The sequence below is a fragment of the Ranitomeya imitator genome, chromosome 9 (genome assembly GCF_032444005.1).
Source record: "Ranitomeya imitator isolate aRanImi1 chromosome 9, aRanImi1.pri, whole genome shotgun sequence".
NCBI lineage: Eukaryota > Metazoa > Chordata > Amphibia > Anura > Dendrobatidae > Ranitomeya > Ranitomeya imitator.
In genome coordinates this window covers 55,560,265-55,576,564 of record NC_091290.1, presented here as the reverse complement: position 1 = coordinate 55,576,564, position 16,300 = coordinate 55,560,265, and the positions used below count along the sequence as shown (strand labels likewise).

The following is a 16,300-nucleotide window of genomic DNA, read 5'->3' as shown; positions in this document are numbered from 1 at the left end:
GTAAGGAAGACATAGTGAGAAAAAAGCAATCAGGACCAGCATTAGTTGTACAGAGAGATGGAGAATCACCAATACTCACAGTATTTTTCAGGTCCAGATATTTTGTTTTTCTGGTGACTGGCATGCCAGACAAGAAAGCCAATATATCGTTATTAGCCTTAAAATAGAAAATAGAGAGAAAATTAGAGCATATTTTATTTCTCAGTACAAAATAATGACTTTAATGAAAATCAAATTCAGGATGGGTTTACATCGAGTTTCACCCTCACAGTGGCTTTGTCAAGGGCTTATATCTGAAGGCCTGGGAAAGAGGATTTGCTGCATGTGCTGATGGAGCCATTGACTGTAATGATGCAGGCGGAGTACTGTGTGCACTTTTCAACCATATCTGCCTATTTCAGGCGGCCATATTGATGCCCACCTGAAATAGGATGATACGGTTGAACATTATGTCTGATAGAGAACACAGCGACTTTGTCTGCATCATTACAGTTAACGGCCCTGTTAGCACAAAAGCTGCCAATCCTGTTCTCCAGGGCTTCGATGTAATCACAGACATGAAGGCAAAAAGCATTGTGATCCCGGCCTCCTTTGCTGCTAGAAAGTTGTCATTTCTTTCACTTAACATTTATGGAGACAATAAATAAAATCACCTGACTACTATGCTATAACCTTTAGGGGGTTAAAATACACATACATGGCAAATAAGGTACCTGCTTATTCTGTAATTTGGATATAAATATTTTGCATAAATATCAGATCAGTATAACGATTATGTTACAGCAGATCCGTGCATACAATTGAATAGATAAGGATGCCAGTTAGGGAGCACTATACCAGGGAGAGGTCTCGCACATACATTTATTAGGAGCTATTCACATGTGGCAGAATTGTTACAGAAATTTCATATACGTGTACTTGGATAAGTTCTATTCAGATTGATGGATTTTGTTTTCAGAAATTTCTGATCTGTCCTCTGGAGGGCAGGATAGCCTCCCCGAAATAAATCTTTAGGAAAGGCATCCAATCCCACATCTACCACGCAAGATAAACTTCATAGTTTGTTCAGGTTGTCAGGAGACCAGCAGCCGGTCCGGACCTCACATCCTGTACTCGGACCATGGGCTTTATAGGGGTGAAATGCTGTATCTTTACACTCACAGTCTATACGTTAGTGATTGAGGGCTACAGGGATCTTACCTCGTCCAGCACTGCGTTACGCTTTGCTCTCTGTCTTTGGCGCAGCAAAACTAACCCGGCAATGATGTCAGAAGGAACAATATCCAGATCCCGGAAAAACTCGGCAAACAGATAGGCAATTTCTGAATAAGCGTCCTGAAAGAGAGGGTATAATTTATTACTTTTGACATGGGGTGATGATAGCCCACTGCAAAGTCCCCCATACATATATCATTCAACCACCAGCTTTCTCCCCCATATAGAGGAACGCTCAGTATTCCTGTGTTATCTACGACAGCGGAATATATACCGGACAACGAAAAGATTGGCCATTGACTTTCCAATAACCGGACCCTCCTCTATTTCAACAACATCAGTCAGTGGAGAGGATACTTTGTATGGAAGCCTCCCGATAGGCACAACATGACGCAGCGGCAATGATGAATCAGGGCCCTAGTGTGTTGTACAGGGACAGGAGGGAGACACCATTTTTATAGACATTTCTGGCCCTTTTATCTGATCCCAGGGCGACAGAAGGGTCCACATGCATCGCCACCCACCGAACACTGCACTGCTTATATGCAGATGTTTCCCGAAACAGAGGAGACATTATACATTTACTGCATAGTAACATTTTATTACAGGACTAATCAATGCCACAGGGAGGAAGGTGTCAGCCTGAATGGCACCAAAAACAGGGGCCACAATGGCCTATGGTATGTCCAATGCCTTACGCCAACACAAAGCTCAGCTCTGCTATGGGAGGCGCTGCACTCGATATAGAACGAATCTCAGCTCTATACAGCTTTCTGCATCTACGCGTGTAGAGAAGAGGTGGGAGGACGGAGCAAGCTCCCTGGAGGGCTATAGAAGGGTTAATTATGGCAGTAATGCTTCCTAAGCTCCTCTAATTGTATTAGAAATGAAGCTGTAACAGATTACAAGAAATAACCACGTCCAGCATTTCATTCACATCTCAGCTCCATCAGCAGCGCTAATGTCTGACCTGAGCTACGACCACGACAAACCACGGTCCCTGGAAATAGCTCTCTGCACCGACTAATGATAGTAATACCGCAGGTCCTGACAAATGACAGCGATATGCAATCAGAGGAGCATGTCTGTCCATGGGCATAAATAATCACCACCCAAGCATGAAGCCTAGGTCTCACCACGTAAAGGTACAATGCAAAACAGTATAAAAAAAAAGACCAAACAATGGACTGGTTTGTAGCCAAATTTTATGTTTCAGCATATCACCAAGATATGTCATATTAGAATCAGAAGGTGGGGCTTCGATATCTGGGATCCCCACTAACACAGAGGAGGAAAGGAAAAAAGTCCCATCAACATTCCCAGTTGCATTTAAAGGGGTCATCTGGTTGACTCAAAATATGGCCGATTCACTGAAAAGAATCACAACTTTTAGCATCAACCGTCGGTCCCATGCCAATATATATATATACATATATATATATATTGTACAGTAATTACCTGTAAGCAGTAGAGTAGCTACCGGGGGGGCAGGGCCCCGCGCTCTGAGGGGGCCCACCCGGAGCTACACAACTGTAACTGTATCACCACAGTTACATTCTGCGGCAGAGCAGGGAGAATCGATCTCCCTGCTCCGCCGTCCGGCCACCATGGGGCCCCTGAGCATGCGGGGTGGCCCGGTGCCAGCAGTGGGCCCCCTGCCCGTCATTGCAAGGTCAGCTGTATCAGCATTTAGCCAATACAGCTGATCACATTGATGGGAGAAGGAGCGCTACGCTCCTTCTCCCATCATCCCCCTTTTCAGCGTCTGACGTCACCGACGCAGACACGGACAGGGGGTCGCGATGACGTCACTAGCTGGCGCCTGCTGTCAGGAGATGAGCGGGCACTCAGAGCTGTGGAGGAAGAGAGGTATTTATTTATTTTTTACGGATGCTGCCTTATACTACAGGGTCTGGCTATGGAGGTGCTGCCTTATATTACAGCATCTGCCTATAGGGGTGTGCCTTATACTACACTACAGGGTCTGCCTATAGGGGTGCTGCCTTATACTACACTACAGGGTCTGCCTATAGGGGTGCTGCCTTATATTACAGGGTCTGCTTATGGGGTGCTGCCTTATATTACAGAGTCTCCCTATAGGGTTGCTGCCTTATATTACAGGGTCTGCCTATAGGGGTGCTGCCTTATATTACAGGGTCTGCTTATGGGGTGCTGCCTTATATTACAGAGTCTCCCTATAGGGGTGCTGCCTTATATTACAGGGTCTGCCTATAGGGGTGCTGCCTTATATTACAGGGTCTGCTTATGGGGTGCTGCCTTATACTACAGGGTCTGCCTATAGGGGTGCTGCCTTATACTACAGGGTCTGCCTATGGGGTGCTGTCTTATACTACAGGATCTGCCTATGGGGGTGCTGCCTTATATTACAGGGTCTGCCTATGGGGGTGCTGCCTTATACTACATGGTCTGCCTATAGTGGTGCTGCTTTATGCTACAGGGTCTGCCTATAGGGGTGCTGCCTTATACTACAGGATCTGCCTATGGGGGTGCTGCCTTATATTACAGGGTTTGCCTATGGGGGTGCTGCCTTTTACTACAGGATCTACCTATGGGGGTTCTGCCTTATACTACATGGTCTGCCTATAGTGGTGCTGCCTTATGCTACAGGGTCTGCCTATGAGGGTGCTGTATTATACTACAGGGTCTGCCTATAGTGGTGCTGCCTTATACTACAGGGTCTGCCTATGGGGGTGCTGCTTGATAATACAGAATCTGCCTATGGGTGCTTTCTTGTGCAATAGAGTCTGCCTACGGGGGATGCATTATACAGTATATAGTTTGCCTATGGGGGCTGCCTTGTGCCATAGTCTGCCTAAGGGGGTTGCATTATACAATATATAGTAGGCCTATGGGGAGTGCATTATACTACATTTAGGACTATGGTGCATTATGCTATATGGAGGCTATCTAGGGGGCCATCATACAGTGTGGAGATTACAGTGAGGGGGCCATCATACTGTGTTGGAGCCATCACAGTTTGGAGGCTACTAAGGAGTCAGTATACTGTGTGAGTGGTACTATACAGTGAGGGGCATTATACAGTGTATAAGAGAGCATCATACTGTGTATAGGGAAGCTGTACAGGGAGGAATCGGGACATTATTAAATGTAAAGTGAGCACTTATTGTTATAGGGGAACTATGGTTACTGTTACTATCAAAGGGGCACACACAGGACATTATTGCTTTCTAGGAGGCAAAATATTGGCACTGTTTTCTAGAGCACTTGCACCCGGCATTACTATATTCTAGAGGGTTGCTTTAGAATTTAGAAGGCACAGAGAACCACACAGCAGGTGTAGTAATAGGGACACATACGGCAGCAGCGGCTCAGTATTGGGGTATCAGGGGCAGTAATAGGGACACATACGGCAGCAGCGGCTCAGCATTGGGATATCAGCTGGATAAGGAGTTTGTGCAGGTTGAGAATAGATGGTGATGGGGCTGGAATATGAGAAGTGAAATGTGTCTTTGTTGTATTCTCTGCAGCCGAGTCGTGGCTGGAAGAAGTTGTCATGTCGCTCTGGGCCAGATGGAAAAGATGGGAAAAATGAACGATTCCATCAGAAAGAACATCAGTGGTAAGTCACTATTAGTGATGAGCGAGTGTACTCGTTGCTCCAGTTTTCACGATCACGCTCGAGTGGTCTCCGAGTTTTTAGGACTGCTCGGAGATTAAGTTTATATCACCTCAGCAGCATGATTTACAGCTATTAGCCAGCTTGATTACATGTGGGGATTCCCTAGCAACCAGGCAATCCCCACATGTACTCAGCCTGGCTAATAGCTGTAAATCATTCAGCTGCCGTGATGAAAAATAAATCTCCGAACACTAACAAATACTCGGAGACCACCCGAGCGTGCTCACAAAAACCCGAGCAATGAGTACACTCGCTCATCACTAGTCATTATCTGTAACTGTGCTGTGATCTCTTACATGTTCTGTAGGGCTGGTATCTACCACTGACCATATGGCGGTAATATCCATGTTGGTCTTTATATAGAGATTATCTTCAGTAACAGCGCGGTCATCTGCTGAGGTTCTCCTCCACTATTAAGGTGCGTCACCCAGTTGTAATCAAGGTTACCTGGTTACGGGCCCACTCAGAAGCTTCGCCCCCTTGCCCCCGAAACCAAAACCCTAGCTATGCCTCTGCCTGTAAGGCTAGGGTCACACCATTGTATTTTCTGTCATACGAGACAATCAGGCCGACCACACTCCGATGCGAAGAGGATGGAACAAAAAAGTTATCAGAGTGCAGCTTGTTGCTTTCCACTGACTCATTGACTTGCATGGCTGAGTGCGATCCGAAAATCAGATGTTTATCGTGTATGCTGTGATTTTTAAAATCAGACACACTCTATCTTAAGGAAAAAATAAAAAATTGGACTTGTGCACGAACCCATAGAATACGATTGGTCCGAGTGCAATCCAATATTTTGCTACATCGCCCTCGAACCAAAACAACGATCATCTGCACAAACCTGAAGGCTGGGAGATGGGAGGGGGGGGGCATAGATGCATAGTGAAAGTTATACAGACAGTAAGATTCCCATTGATGGATAATCCATGAAATATCTTACAACCAGCTGAATTTATTAGTCAGGCATCCTTGTGCCGATTGTCAGACGGGGGAATTAAAGAGAGGTCATTGCGTTTACTTACAGACTGAGAGTCCTTTGTGCGAGTGCAGCATAGAAACACTTTCAGACGACGAGTCCAACTGCTGGCCTGACCTTCCTCTAGGCGGTGTCTACAACCATGAAAAAAGGAGAGGGTGAATCTGAGAAATACAAAACATCAGAGGGCTAGAAAAAGGGAAAGAAGGAAAGTTCCTATACCGCAAGTTGTAAGTGCGCAGATTTCTTTGTCTTCTTTTGGTTGCACGCAGCTTCACAAAAGTTCTTCCAGTTGGGTCAAACACACAGAGAACCGTAATGCAGACACTGAGTATGACCACCCAGTTACAGACAACCATCCCTGTACAGGGGTCAAAGAACAGGAAAGGATCAGTGCAATACAATAGTCATTCATAGGTGAGCGTTAGGTCTCCAGGTATGCACACTTTTACATTCAGAAACTCTTCATGTTGTGCCCATGTGACCTATTCATTGGGATGTCCAGTTGGAAAAAAATAATTCTCCCTAAATGTTTAATAGAAAAGGGCCCCAAAACTGAAGACAATGCCACCTGTCCCAGTGGATCCACTTTCAGCTTGTGCTCGGCACAAGACAAACTTCCCTGTGTCATCACGTCAACCATGCTGTGTGTGGCCCCGTCATATGGCCACCCCATTTATGGCTCCCTGATGTACGTCATGCATTGGTTGGGATCACCAAGGGATCTCTATGGGAGTCCGGCAATGACAGAGCTAGGCTTCCAGGGCCTAAAAGGTAGTTTCACAGTTTAAAGGCGCATTCAGACATAGATGTAAATCAGTCAGAGATCGGACCGCAATGCACGGCCTGGCAGCGGCTGTTCAGACTTGATCATGACGACTTCATATATTTCTAGGAGACCATCATGCTCGAATCGAAAGACCTGCAGTAAATCGGTGGTCCGATCTCTGACGTCTGTATGCGCTTCAATACTGATCGACGATACTGCTCTGGTATAAAAATGACATCAAAAGCATCAGCTATCAGATCACTTTGTGGAATTCCCTAATAGGACTACATAAATGGTTCAAATAAACGTTAAAAACCTTTTAGAAAAAAGAACAAGTTAAAAACAGGCTCTATCAAAATAAATAAAAACCAAACAATACAAGTCCTCCTGCAAGATCAAGCCCTAAATGAGGCCTTATCAACTGGAAATTAATGTTGCTGAATAAAAAAAAAAATATGGTAAATATTTGCAGACCGGAACGCCAAGATAGGTTTACTACTTACAGGGTTAAAGGCTTTGCCTCCACTTACCCAGCGTAACGTTCTTCGCAGTGACATCATTGCAGGATGTGTAATACTGAGCGAGCCAGACAATACCCACGATTGCATAAATAAACTCGATCACCAGAATGGCTACAAGGATGGCAGACCATGGAAAAATTATTATTTGCACATTACGCATACATACCAAGAGAAATGTTGCTGGTAACTCTTACTCACCAAGCCGGACGTATAGAACATACTGCATGGAGTCTCTAGGCTCTGTGTACAGGATTCCCCCTCTCATGCTCAACCAGATGATGGCCACCTCTGCAATCATACAGCTCAGCAAAATGCCCAGATACCCGCGGCCGTGATCCACCAGATTCAGGGAACATGTCTCATTCGGGTTATAGGTCAGTCCAAAGAGAACCACAGATAGGATAACAAACCTGTGAGAGACAATAGTAGTATATTAAAATGCCACAACGTATGACCTCTGCTTAAGGCCACTTTCACAAGTTCAGCATTTCACACCAGTATTTGGAAGCCAAAACCAGGAGTGGGTGATAAATACAGAAGTGGTGACTTGTTTCTAATCTATTATACTTTTCCACCTGATTTTTCCTTACAAATACTGATGTAATACTGATCAAATACGGATTCATGTGCACGTGGCCTAAAGGAAACCTGTCACCTCGATAAATGCTACGAACCTGCAGATATCGGGATAATCTACAGGTAAATGGCGTCACAATGCTGCCCGGCCTCCCTACTTAAAGTTCGACTGTTTCGAGAAAATGAACGGGAGCCACTAGACATCAGTCATTGGGGCGCGCACAGAGATACTTTTAAAACAGCTTTGGTCAGTTTTAGCCACCGAATAGTAGCTTTGGTCGATGGAGGTCCTTGTCCTGAGACCCTCAACCACTGCTAAAACGAAAAGATACAAGCACTCGGGCTAATCCTCGGAGAGCAGGCAGAGAAGTGTACAGACTTTCTATTGCTTCCGCTGAAGAGTCTTTCAGCGTATCTGCCCTTTTTTTGATCGAATATTGGGGGTCTCAGAACCCAGACCCCCAACAACTAAACAGTGGATACAACACAGAACATTTTTTAAGTTTTACAATTCCTTTAAAGGCTACAACCCTTTTATGTTTTACTTCCTTTTAATGAATCATGTGAAAAACCATCTCTGTAATTGGTTTTCATAACAACCTCTATAGCTTCGCTTCTCAGGTTGCGTTCACACGCAGAGTGGCCATTCATAATGGACGAGGGTTTTGCAGGTGAAATAGCCGTTTCCCGGCAAGATTAAGTGATTTACTGTTTCCCTGCACAAACCGCGGCGGAGACACAGGGCTGCTGTGTTTAAAAGCTGCAGCATGACCGCGACGTGTGAATGCAGACTAAAGCTTGCATATATTACAATACATTGCGGTGTCAATCCCAATACCTGGCTACTTATAAGCTCAGTCTCCAGCCTATCTTCTTTTATTCTGAACCTCACCCTAAGCTTAATTGTAATTAAATCCGATCCGAATAGAGATTAGACCGAGCCATCAGCGAGTCAAGCTGTTGGGATTGACACTGAACAGCTTTGAGCAGTTCATAATGTACTTTAATACGTGCAAGCTGTAGAAGCCAAATTATTGAACAAAAAAAAAAAAAAAAAATCTATATTTAATTTAAAAAAAGGATTGGAAATCCGAAACGTTGCCATGCCGTCCAGGCATTAAAGCCCATTTTTTCTATTATTTTTTTTGTGTGCTGTTTTCCTTTTTTCGTATCGTATATATTTAATTTAAGCAATACAATTATAGCCTTTAATAAATTATCGTTCAGGGAATAAACATTTCTGGCAATGCAAGTATTTCCCACGATAAAATGATTGATCATGAGAAATATCTTTTTGTACTGTCATCATATCGTGGACAGATCTCTCTACCCACGGCTGGCTCCAGTTTAGTGATCTTCTGTAGACTTATCTGCTTAGGAGAAAAGCTCTGTCACTTTACACAATCCGTTCTCCGGCCTAAAGATTAACAGGCTTGTCTCCAGAGAACTACAGATTATCAGGGTTATGTGATAAACCTTCTTACTCACCACGTGCTGTGCAATACAAAGAGGAAGATTCCCGGTAATACCAAATCATCGCTGCCCACAGACCAGCGCCGGCGAAACACCACAATCCCCGGCATGGTGAGCAGCAAACACTATGTCACCGCGGCCTGCCTTTACCATCTGTAGGAAAGGGACAAAAAGCTCTATGGTAAATGGAAGCAATATCGCAATTACAATGTTATTGAATATACAAAAATATACAAGCTAGGGGGCAACCATTATGGCTACCATGGGGAACTCTACAGGGGTTGCTGGCAGGGAGTCCTAGAGCCCCAAATGGAAGTCCCTCCTCCTATAATATTGCACACTACACATATCAGGATATGAGCCGATGTAAAGATCTAACCAATGAGATCGTCCACGTAGTGTTAGAGGAGACACGTTTACCTTCCCTGTGAGCCTAGCAGATATGCAAGTAGAATATTACAGGACTGCATTACTATTAGACATTACATCACCACGAAAAAACGACCATATTCTCCGCAGAGCTTACAATCCGGCCTTTCATAACCTTATATGACTATACATTTAGATTCTAATGAAAGTATTGGGCTCTGGCTTCGTCTGCCGCCCCAGGCCATGCCTAGAACAATGGTGAATGTGCAGTGAAGTCCTCTGGATAACAAGCGGCCTCTGTTCCTACTCACATCAGCGCCCACCATCATCCATTCCTATCCCCTCCTCGGCTTATTTGTAAAGTCGAAGCACCTGTTGCCCAAGGGCTCGAGTCTCACATCCACCTGCTGGGCTTCAGCCCCATGTATTAATCCTTTTTTTTTTTCTCTCTACCATTTGTCTTAATGATTTTCATGTCTTGATCTTATCTGTTCACCACAGAGCTTATCATAGTATCTCTAACCTCGACCAGAAGCCACTACAGCGCTGTGGTGTCCCACTTCCTTATACAGATAAGAAGCTGCATCCTTAGATGTGCTACCAGAATGGTCTTCTGCTCACATGTCCCTTAATTTGGGGAAGGCTGCCGCCAGTTTTACCCAGGGCTGTGGAGTCAGAATCAGTGTCTATTTTGGTGGAGTCGGAGTAGGTATAAAATGGAACAACTCCTAAAAGTGTGTGTGTGTGTGTGTGTGTGTGTGTGTGTGTGTGTGTGTGTGTGTGTGTGTGTGTGTGTGTGTGTGTGTGTGTGCATGTGTGTGTGTATGTGTGTGTGTGTGTGTCCAGGATTGGCATCTGCACCGTCGCAGCTACAGCCACAAAATTTTGCACAGTCACACGTCTGGACCCCAAGAGCGTCATAGGCTATGTTGTGAGGCAAAATTTAAACCCGCACGTTCCAATTCACCAAACAATTTTGCCCCTATCTACATAATGGGGGAAAAAGTGAAAGGAAAAGTGTTGGAGGCAAATTGACAGCTGCCAGATGTGAACAAGGGGGACTTAAAGAATGAGAGTGATGGCGCCAAAGAGTATATACCGTACCGTTGCTAAGGTGGGGCCCCGACATGGGATACTCACCACGCACAGGGATATGAACACACACACAAAATGCGCCACACACTACCACGTGCATGAACACATATACCACCCTCAGCACACATTTCACCACACATACACCAACCTCGCCACATAAAAGTCAAAACACAAAAGTCGCCACTCAAAACTCGCCATGCGCAAAATTTACCACGTGCAAAACTAGGCTCACGCAAAACTCGCCACACGTGCAAAACTCACCTCATGGAAAACTCGCACACGTGGAAAAATTGCCACATGCACAAAAGTTGCAACACATGCAAAAGTTGCCTCACACAAAACTTGCACCTACTCAAAACGCACCACACATAAAACTCGCCATGCGCAAAACTCGCCATGCGCAAAACTTGCTGCACACAACTTGCTACACTAACCTCTCATATGCAACTCGTCGACACACAAAAAGTTGCTACACGCATGTCACCACACAAAACTCAACACACACAACTTGACACATGAAACTCGCCCTAAAAAACACATACGTCTGGTATTATCCTTCAAAAATAAAAATCTGATTAATAAGCAGACAAACTACAAGAGCAACAAATGTACCATATAGGAAATACGGCAGCTATCAGTCACATGACCTGTCTATTATGTGTATGTGTGAGCTAATATATACTGCCAGGGGGGAGGGCTTCCTGTTGGCTGGGGATTTATCAGGCTGCCAATTTAGCTTACAAATACTGAGGTAAAAATACTGAGCAAATAACGTGTGAACGAGGTCTTATACAGGAGGAGATGACACACAGATATATACTATATACAGGAGATGACACACAGGTACATACTATATACAGAGGAGATGACACAGGTATATACATTATATACAGGAGATGACTTACGGGTATATACTATATACAGGAGGAGATGACTTACGGGTATATACAGGAGATGACTTACAGGTATATACTATATACAGGAGGAGATGACATACAGGTACATACTATATACAGGGGAGATGGCATACAGGTATATACTATATATAGGAGATGACATACAGGTATATACTATATATAGGAGATGACATACAGGTATATACTATATACAGAAGAGATGACATACAGGTATATACTATATACAGGAGGAGTTGACACATCAGTATATGCAATATACAGGAGGAGATGACATACAGCGGGTATATACTATATACAGGGGAGATGACATACAGGTCTATACTATATATAAGGGAGATGACAAACATGTATATACCGAGGGGAAAATGAGAGGCGTGAGGTGAAAATGAAAAGGTGTGAGTGCAAAATGAGAGGAATGAGGGAAAATAGTGGAGTGATCGGAAAATGACAGATGTGAGGTCGAAATGACAAGTGTTAGGGGGGAATGAGAGGAGGGGGAAAATAAGAGGTGTGAGGGAGAAAATGAGAGAAGTGAGGTGCTAAATGAGAGGCGTGATGGGATAATAAGAGAAGTGAGGTGCTATAACTAACCACAGATATTTACTATGCCCAGGCAACGCCGGGCTCTTCAGCTAGTATATGATTAATTGGGTTCAGTAGTACAGTGCAGGATGTGCTGTAACTGTTTTCAGAATAATTTGGGAATTTTATAAAACGTATGTTCTGTTCCTGATCTAAGCTTTTAAATGAGATGAATCTGTGCTGCGTTTTATGCACATGCTCAGTAGTGAGACAGTGCTGTGGAGTCGTAGATGAGATGAATATGTGCTGCACATTATGTACACTACTGTTCAAAAGTTTAGGGTCACTTAGAAATGTCCTTATTTTTTAAAGAAAAAAATCACAGTTTTTTTTCCAATGAAGCTAACATTAAATTATTCAGAAATACACTCTATACATTGTTAATATGGTAAATGACTATTCTAGCTGCAAACGTCTGGTTTGTAATGCAATATCTTCATAGGTGTATAGAGGCCCATTTCCAACAACCATCACTCCAGTGTTCTTATGGTGCTTTGCCTTTGCTAACTGTGTAAGAAGGCTAATGGATGGTTAGAATACCCCAAAAAAACCCTTGTGCAAGTATGTTAACACAACTGAAAACAGTTTGGCTGATTAGAGAACCTATAAACCCGAACTTTCTTTGAGCTATTCTTGTTCTTAGAAATGAAGGCTATTCCATGTGAGAAATTGCCAAGAAACTGAAGATTTCCTACAACAGTGTGTACTGCTCCCTTCAGAGAAGAGGACGAACAGGCTCTACCCAGAGTAGAAAGAGAAGTGGGAGGCCCCGCTGCACAACGGAGCCACAAGACAAGTACACTAGAGTCTGTAGTTTGAGAAATCGACGCTTCGCAGGTCCTCAACTGGCAGCTTCATTAAATAGTACACGCAAAACACCAGTGTCAACATCTACAGTGAGGAGGCGACTCCGGGATGCTGGCCTTCAGGGCAAAGTGGCAAAGAAAAAGCCATATCTGAGACTGGCTAATAAAAGGAAAAGATTAATATGGGCAAAAGAGCACAGACATTGGACAGAGGAAGATTGGAAAAAGTGTTATGGACAGAGGAATCCAAGTTTGAGGTGTTTGGATCACACAGAAGAACAACTGAAAAGATGCTGGAAGAGTGCCTGACACAATCTGTCAAGCATGGTGGAGGTAATGTGATGGTATGGGGTTGCTTTGGTGCTGGTAAAGTGGGAGATTAAGGTAAGAGGGATTTTGGATAAGGAAGGCTGTTACTCCATTTTGCAACGCCATGCCATACCCTGTGGACAGCGCTTGATTGGAGCCAATTTCATCCTACAACAGGACAATGACCCAAAACACACCTCCGAATTATGCAAGAACTATTTAGGGAAGAAGCAGGCAGCTAGGTTTCTATCTGTAATGGAGTGGCCAGTGCAGTCACCAGATCTCAACCCTATTGAGCTGTTGTGGGAGCAGCTTGACCGTATGGTACACAAAAAGTGCCCATCAAGCCAAACCAACTTGTCGGAGGAGCTTCTGGAAGCATGGGGTGAAATTTCTCCAGATTACCTCAGCAAATTAACTGCTAGAATGCCAAAGGTCTGCAATGCTGTAATTGCTGCAAAGGGAGCATTCTTTGATGAAAGCAAAGTTTGAAGGAGAAAATTATTATTTCAAATAAAAATCTTTTTTTTCAAACCTTGTCAGTGTCTGGACTAGATTTTCAATTCATTTGGCAACTCATTTGATTAATAAAAGTGTGAGTTTTCATAAAAAACACAAAATTGTCTGGGTGACCCTAAACTTTTGAACAGTAGTTTACATGCTCAGTAGTGAGGCAGGGCTGTGGAGTTGTAGATGAGATGAATCTGTGCTGCACTTTATGTACATGCTCAGTAGTGACCAGTGTTCACAGATGAGAGGAATCTGTGCTGCACTTTATGTACATGATCAGTAGTGACCAGTGTTGTGGGGGTCACAGATGAGATGAATCTGTGCTGCACTTTATGTACATGCTAAGTAGTGACCAGTGCTGTGGAGTCGTAGTTGAGATGAATCTGTGCTGCGCTTTATGTACATGCTCAGTAGTGACCAGTGCTGTGGGGTCGTAGATGAGATGAATCTGTGCTGCACTTTATGTACATGCTCAGTAGTGACCAGTGCTGTGGGGTCACAGATGAGAGGAATCTGTGCTGCACTTTATGTACATGCTCAGTAGTGACCAGTGTTCAAAGATGAGAGGAATCTGTGCTGCAGTTTATGTACATGCTCAGTAGTGACCAGTGTTGTGGGGGTCACAGATGAGATGAATCTGTGCTGCACTTTATGTACATGCTCAGTAGTGACCAGTGCTGTGGAGTTGTAGATGAGATGAATCTGTGCTGCACTTTATGTACATGCTCAGTAGTGACCAGTGCTGTAGAGTTGTAGATGAGATGAATCTGTGCTGCACTTTATGTACATGCTCAGTAGTGACCAGTGTTGTGGGGGTCACAGATGAGATGAATATGTGCTGCACTTTATGTACATGCTAAGTAGTGACCAGTGCTGTGGATTTAGGGTCAGGGAAATTGAGAAGTAGGAGTGGGAGGTTTGGCTTACCAACTCCAGAGCCCTGGTTTTACCACAACTCACTATCTAGGGGAAAGAAGTGAAGAAACTACTTTTGTTCTGGTTGGGGAGAGTGGAGAGTTGGTGCAAATTGATTGCAGGACCCAGTCCATCAGCTACATTAATAATATGTGGCCATCAGAAAGGAGCACCAATATCCAGCATCCATGGGTTATTTTTTTTTCTGTTAGCCATCCTGGTGCTGTCACAAGAATGGGTTTGGCCAGGCCAGCTGATCAAAAGAAGCCCCGCAGATGACGTGATGTAGGAAGTGGTTCTCAAGGCTCCTGTCCGATGGGCACAGATTACCAATGTGGCCGATAGAACAAAGTGTTGCAAATCAATTTGCACCAACTCTAGTCAAATATATCTATAGATTTCCATTCACCAGGCGGAGGCCAAAAGAATGCTGTTTTGGTATCCATCAGACTGGTAATGTTGGTATATTGTATACTCTATACACCGACATCTATGCAGGGGGGTAAATAGAGGTATGGATTGGCAGGTAATTCTCCATGAGTGCATCGTTGCTGTACGCTGCAATTGCCGTATGGATACAGCCAGATATGGATGCAACCATCTATAGGTCATAGACATTCTCTAAAGACAGCTTTGGAGATGACAAGATACTCAATGCAAAAGGCCAAGACCAAGGACACTGTGACACTCAGATGATTTCTCTTAGGGGAGGTTTTTGTAGCCAAATATTTCCCTCTTCATATAAATATATGGATGGGACTCTATGGCATATATTCACACATTGCCAATTTGTTGTGGACACATCATAGAGGAAAACAGCAAGTATCTGCAAAATTGTGCCGAAATAGTAACCTCTGCTGGAGATTTCAGGGCTTACAGACAACAGAAAAGAACTCTTCCCCCAGTTAACGTTACAGATGGTCCAGATGGTCTAAAGATGCAGTTCTCTACTCAAAATGTTACATATCCATAATCAAAAATATGTCAGAGGTTATCTGTACCAAATCCCAATGGGAAACTGCAGAACAAGTGTCAAATCATAAAACACCAGACTTATCTGCACATTAGTCCTACGTCAATATTATACTGTATGTGCCACCTAATATAACCGTTGGGAGCAAATGACGGCCCTTAATAGTCCCTAATAGATTTCCTACCACTCAAGGAGGGTGGTCCCCTATGATGAGGTCCCCTAATAAATCCATGGTAAAACAGTTTAAAAAAAACAATCCATGAAATCATAGCAATCATCTTTTCAGCATCCCTGCAGATCATAGACTGCCATAATAACCCATCCGTCTGATGAGCGGAGTAAATGGGACACTCGTCAGTCCCGCTGGACGCACGTCTGGAGCTCTTCAGTTATATACATCCTTGTCTTATGGATTGTTTCCTACCTGTATTACTAGGAGACCTTGGGGAGAGTTATCAGTGAGCGAATATCATTATCAAAGGGCACTAACCGCCGCGATAGGTAATGAATCAATTCAGAAATATTAGGGGCAGTAATTTGTTCCTGATGGATAGATTAGTAGGTGGCACGTAATATATGGCCTCGTCTGGAGCACAGATTTAGCACTAATACTCTTCTGCGTCTGTATTA

At 43.9% G+C, this 16,300-nt stretch overlaps 1 protein-coding gene across 1 annotated transcript in view; it reads right to left on the bottom strand.

Moving 5' to 3' along the window:
* Positions 1 to 16,300, bottom strand: part of DAGLA (diacylglycerol lipase alpha) — a 49,221-nt gene that overhangs the window by 14,553 nt on the left and 18,368 nt on the right. The window contains exons 2-8 of the mRNA XM_069739756.1: positions 9,210 to 9,347; positions 7,344 to 7,555; positions 7,155 to 7,256; positions 6,078 to 6,216; positions 5,902 to 5,989; positions 1,201 to 1,335; positions 80 to 157 (exon numbers count right to left, since the gene is read on the bottom strand). Coding sequence (XP_069595857.1) covers positions 80 to 157; positions 1,201 to 1,335; positions 5,902 to 5,989; positions 6,078 to 6,216; positions 7,155 to 7,256; positions 7,344 to 7,555; positions 9,210 to 9,304 — 849 coding nt within the window. The 5' untranslated portion in view covers positions 9,305 to 9,347. The remainder of the gene's footprint in view (positions 1 to 79; positions 158 to 1,200; positions 1,336 to 5,901; positions 5,990 to 6,077; positions 6,217 to 7,154; positions 7,257 to 7,343; positions 7,556 to 9,209; positions 9,348 to 16,300) is intronic.